At 42.0% G+C, this 6,000-nt stretch overlaps 1 protein-coding gene across 1 annotated transcript in view; it reads right to left on the bottom strand.

The window, feature by feature from the left end:
• Positions 1-6,000, bottom strand: part of LOC309700429 (protein NLRC3-like) — a gene marked incomplete at its 5' end in the record, with an annotated part of 34,257 nt that overhangs the window by 4,236 nt on the left and 24,021 nt on the right. The window contains one exon of the mRNA XM_082523942.1: positions 3,211-3,384. Coding sequence (XP_082380068.1) covers positions 3,211-3,384 — 174 coding nt within the window. The remainder of the gene's footprint in view (positions 1-3,210; positions 3,385-6,000) is intronic.

The following is a 6,000-nucleotide window of genomic DNA, read 5'->3' as shown; positions in this document are numbered from 1 at the left end:
GATGCAAAATACCAGGGAGACGAGAGAGCGAACCGGGTTGCCAGTCTTAAAACAGATCTACTGAGGCAGCAAGATTTCTCCAAGAAAGCAACCAAAGAGAATAATGCAGCAGTCGGAGCCACGTGGTTAGTGAGATGATTGCTAAAGCAGGGAAGCCATTCACAGAAGGTGCATTTGTCTAAAAGTGCATATTGCAGGCTGCAAATATAGTCTGTCCGGGAAAGAAAGGTCAGTTTAGCAACATCAGCCTTTCTGCCAACACCGCAGCAGATCGCATTTCTGACCTGTCAAGTGACATTTATGACCAACTGTGTGAGAAAGCCAAATGTTTCAGTGTATACTCAGTCGCTCTTGATGAGACCACAGACATCACCGACACTGCCCAGCTCCCAATGTATGTCCGTGGTGTTGATGACAGTTTTGAAGTGATGGAGGAGCTGCTCACAGTAATTCCAATGCATGGCCAGACCACCGCTCAGCAGATATTTACAAGCTGTGTGATGCCATTGAGAATGTTGGTTTGCCATGGAAGAGGTTTGTTGGAATAACAACAGATGGAGCGCCATCAATGACAGGGAGGAAACATGGACTGGTGGCACAAAACAAACTGGAAGAGGAAGGCGTGGAGGAGGCCATTGCTCTGCACTGCATCATCCATCAGCAGGTCCTTTGCAGCAAATGCCTGAAGTTTGACAATGTGATGTCTATTGTTGTGAAATGCATCAACCAAATCAGATCCAGGGGCTTAAAGCACCGAAGGTTCTGTGCTTTTTTAGAGGAAATGGAGTCAGAATATGGGGATGTGCTCGACTTCACTGAGGTACGTTGGCTCAGCAGGGGAAATGTATTAAAGAGACTTTTTGAGTTGAGAGCAGAAGTGAAGCCTTCATGGAGAAGGATGGAGTTAGTGTTCCTGTGCTAACTGATCCCAAATGGCTCATGGACTCAGCTTTTCTTGTTGATATGACACATGAGCTTAATGTACTGAACAAGACGTTACAAGGCCAGGGGCAACTTGTCAGTGCTGCCTATGACAACGTGAGAGCATTCTCCACAAAACTGTCGCTCTGGAAAGCTCAGCTCTCTCAGACAAACCTTTGCCATTTCCCAGCATGCAAGGCACTCGTGGATGCAGGCACACCATTCAGTGCTGACGAGTATGTTGATGTCATTTTGAGGCTACAGGAGGAATTTGATCACAGATTTGCTGACTTCAAGACACACAGAGCCACCTTTCACATTTTTGCGGACCCCTTCTCCTTTGATGTGCAAGATGCCCCTTCTGTGCTTCAAATGGAGCTCATTGAGCTGCAGTGCAACTCTGAACTCAAAGCAAAGTTCAGGGAGGTGAGTGGAAAAGCAGACAAGCTTGGACAATTTTTGAGAGACTTGAGCCCTAGTTTCCCTCGGCTTTCCCGAATGTTCAAGCGGACCATGTGCCTTTTTGGTAGCACATACTTGTGCCAAAAGCTCTTCTCCACTTTGAACTTCAATAAGTCCAAGTACAGGTCCAGACTTACGGATGATCATCTTCAAGACATACTAAGGGTCGCAACTGCTTCCTCCCTCAGGCCAAATCTGGCTCGGCTATGCGAGAGGAAACGCTGCCAGGTCTCTAGCAGCAAGGAGTAGGCAAGAGAAGCCATGTTCAGAAGAAGGTTATAGAACTGTTAATACAGACATTTCAATCTAAATACAGCAGATATAGAAGACTGAAAGAAAAACACAAGTTCACTGACTAAAAATATCTTATTATTATTTTATTTATGTTTTACAGATTGATTTATTTTCTTATTAATTCTTAATTTGTTTATTTATTTTTCATATTTTGTGTTAAAAAATAAAAATAAAGAGATTTGAGAAGATTGGAATTTTTTAACCATGCCTTTCTTGTGGAAAACCTAATGCGGCCCAGCCTCACCCAGACTCTGCCTGCAGCGGCCCCCAGCTAAATTGAGTTTGAGACCCCTGTCCTACACCATAAATCAGTAAGAGAGGGTACGACCTCTCTCATGGCCCCAAGTGACTCCACACTGTATATAAATGCCACTTGTTTTGCACATATTCAACTCTGTATATTTTATATATTTTATTATTATTATTATTATTATTATTATTATTTTATTTTATTTTTTTACTATTTAATTTGTAAAAATGTGTATACACACACACACACACACACACACACACACACACACACACACGTAGGAAAATATTTAGTATACACATCCAGAAATGCATACACTATTATATATTGTACATATATTTATTAGTTTCAGGTTGGCCATTCTTGTATTTTGCTCGTTTGTGTTGTTGTGTTTGCACATCTCTGTTGCTTGTGGGGCTCGCACACAAGAATTTCACTCGCATGTGCTGTGCCAGTGTGCCTGCACATGTGATGTGACAATAAAAAGTGATTTGATTTGATTTGAAGTGGTGTGTGCATGCCAGAGCACTCTGGAAGGCACACAGAGTCTTTACAGACTACTCAGGATCAAACCTCTATCATCATGCAATCGATTATACAACTCTAAGCATATATGAGTAAATATTTCTAAGCATAAATGACAATCAACAATATAAACCTTACAGCTGGTTTTAATAACAGAATTCATTTGTTTCTCAAATGAGAAAGAGCTATCGAGAAACACTCGACGTGAATTAGCATTATGTGCTAATGCTAATACTGTTTTCCCTTTCTTTATACAACTTGAGCAGCTATTGCTAAGTAGGCCACTTTTCTCTGCTAAGGATTTGTGTGACCATGATGGAAACTCTGATAAGCTAATGCTGCTAAGCTAATACTGTTTATGGGCCCTGTTAGAATCAATATTTCATTCTCATTCTGTTGTTTGAGAACAATAACAGAAAAATGTGCACTTGCGAACAAATTTATTGTGAATTCAGCTGTGAATGTACAGTTTGTCATTATTTAAGCTTCCATTTCCAAATGTTAGCTGACACTTTATTAGGTACACTGGTATCTATATCAGGTACACCTGTGACCTAAATGTTCCCGCAAACAGACTCCTTGGAGACCCCTACATAAATATCCATGAACTATCCAGCTAGACTAGTGTGTCTGTCCCTGAAAATATTCCTGCATGTGTGATTGTTCATGTGTCATCTGCAGGAAACAAACAGGAAGTGAGTGAAAGACACAGGAAATGTTTCCAGCTCTTCCTCCTCTATCAGACATTCTCTCCATACCTGAGAGTGTCCAGTCTCCAGCCAGGATCCTTCAGTCCAGCCGACAGGAGCTTCATTCCTGAGGGACCTGGATGATTGTAGCTCAGGTCCAGCTCTCTCACATGGGAGGGGTTGGAGCTCAGAGCTGAGGCCAGAGAAGTACAGCCGTCCTCTGTGATCAGACAGCCTGACAGACTGCAGAATCAGAATCAGAATCAGAATACTTTATTGATCCCTGGGGGAAATAATTTTTTGTTACAGTGCTCCAATTTAAACCAACATTAAGACAAGACAGACAATACGCTAACTAAGAATAGTACAATATATACATATATATACATACATACATACATAAGTCACTTATAAATAAATATTTGGAAAAGAAACAGAGACAGCAGAAACAGCAGACACACAAAACAACAATCTATCTGTCAAAAGTTGTTTTCTCTTTGTCACAATAACATCTATCCATCCATTGTAACTTTATTTATAAGTGACAATACCCAACAGACAACAACAGTCATCTGAAGCTGTTTAACAGTATAAGGTAACCGCCTCCACTGTGAGCAGCACTTGGTGATGGTGGGAAGAAGAACTCCCTTTGACACAAAGATCCTCCCAGTGAAAACAGGCTCCAGGAGGAGCATCTACCATGACTGGTTGCAGGGTGAGGGGAAAGAGAAGAGATGAGCTCAGAGAGACAAGAACAAAACAGAGAGACAAAGGTTAAGGACACGCAGTAGTGACATATAAAAGCATCAGGAGTGAAAAGAGGGGAGAAGAAAGCAGAGCATCATGGGAAGTCCACCAACAGCCTGAGCCTATAGCAGCATAACTAAGGGATGGTTCAGGGTCACCTGATCCAGCTCGAACTATAAGCTTTATCAAAAAGGAAAGTTTGAAGCTGATCTTCAAAGTAGAGAGGGCGTCTGTCTCCTGAACTCAAACTGGGAGCTGCTGCCACACCCAGTCCAACATAGCCAGGCTTTCTTTGCTGCTTTGACAAAACCTCAAATCCCAGTCAGAGATGATGAGCATCATCACAGTGATGATCATTTCTCTGTAACCCAGGCTTTCTGCTTCAGGATCTGTGCACGCTCACAGAACAAGGAGACCTTTAAACATCATTTCACTAAATGGATGGACTGAGCTCAGCCTACAGATGAACTGGTGCCAGAGATCATAAAGAACATCAAACAGTCAAATTCAACACTTTAATGGAAATATGAGATTAATGCTGCAGACAATCATGAAGCTGCTGAATTCATGAACATCAAGAATGCAGCGAGTGGTAAAATAAAGATTTGACCTCAGTGTGCTCAGTGTTCCTGTCTATTCCTAACATATTCCTAACATGATAGCTGCACTTTAGAGCTCTAAAACTGGAACTGACTCATGTTTAAACTCCACATGTTACTCAGTACATTCAGTTCTGACACTCGCCCACAGTCCAACAAAGGAAACATGGAGATCACATCAGTTTGTCATCAAAGTCTAATTATTAGGGCAACTTAACCTGTTATAATCTCGTTAACTCATTAACTGATTAACGTCAGCAATTATTTTAATCACAGTTTTTAAAATCATGATTATTGTGAAAGTGCTCACTGGCTCTGAATATAACAGCCATGGGTCACAGGAGGGATGTTGATCAGTGCTGGCTTGAAATGGGCGTCATTATGCGTCTCAGCCAATGGGAGCATTGAGGGTGGGCCTAATACTACTGCAGCGCTCACATGACCCAGGACAGAAAGAAAGGGGCGGGGACAGAAACATGGAGACAGGTACAGATCTTTGACATGTTCATTTTAAACTGTTCCAGGAGGCAGTGTTGATACAACTAAAGTTATCTGTTGTTGAAGAAGTCGGTCTGAGGAACGTTCTTAGGATCAACAAATGACGGCATGTATGAGCCTCAAGACGCAGCATCACAAGAAGAACACATGAGCTGTAGAAAAAGGAGAGACTACGAAAGCCACGGCGTTACAACATGAACATGCTTGATCAGAGTGTGATTGTGAACAGGAGGAAGACTCAGCTGAGAACAGTGTGGTGGATACAGAGCAGAGCCCACCATCAGTACAGAGGCCTGTCCATTAGAGGCTGCTCCAACATGCAGCACATGTACTTGGCCACAGCTGCAACATCTGTACCTGTGAAAGCTTCTTCTCTGTTGCTGCTCATATTGTGCAGAAGAAGAGAGTTTCTTTATCATCAGAAAATGTCAATGAGCTTGTGAGTCTTAGCAGCTGGCTCGGTGCAGAGGAGGAAGAACATGTCAGTCAGAGGAAGATAAATGCAGTTCATGTTGTCAACTCAACCTGGACTGTTGAAAGAGTTTTTCTTTGTCTGGTTTCTGACTGAGATTCTCCAAAGGAAATCCAGCACAAACACACACTTCACACACTCAAAGTCCTGCACAGTAAATGAGCTGATGAGCGTTTGTGCTGCTGCCTGATAACAGAACAATAGTTCTGCTGCTTCCTGTTCTGCAAACACACATTTATAAATGTTCACTTGCTGTTGATCAAAGGTATGTTGGTGGCTCTGGACGCTGAGGGAACTTTGTAAAAAACTAGATCAAATGTTAACGTCCTGGCAGAGGCAAAGAACTTTGATTTGATATTTGATTAGATTCATGTTTCAGCTCAGACTGACAGAAATATTTGAACTGCTGCTGTGTTAAAGGGAACACTGCTGTTAGAAAGCACCTGATCTGTTTCTGCACACCGAATGTTGCACTTCTCATACTGCAGTACTATTAAAATAAGTACACAATACACTACTTTTGAACTCATGATTTAATGTTGC

Source organism: Aulonocara stuartgranti (genome assembly GCF_965226115.1).
Source record: "Aulonocara stuartgranti genome assembly, chromosome: 3".
NCBI classification, from domain to species: domain Eukaryota; kingdom Metazoa; phylum Chordata; class Actinopteri; order Cichliformes; family Cichlidae; genus Aulonocara; species Aulonocara stuartgranti.
Note: the sequence above shows the minus strand (reverse complement) of the source record. Positions and strands in the feature narration are given on the sequence as shown.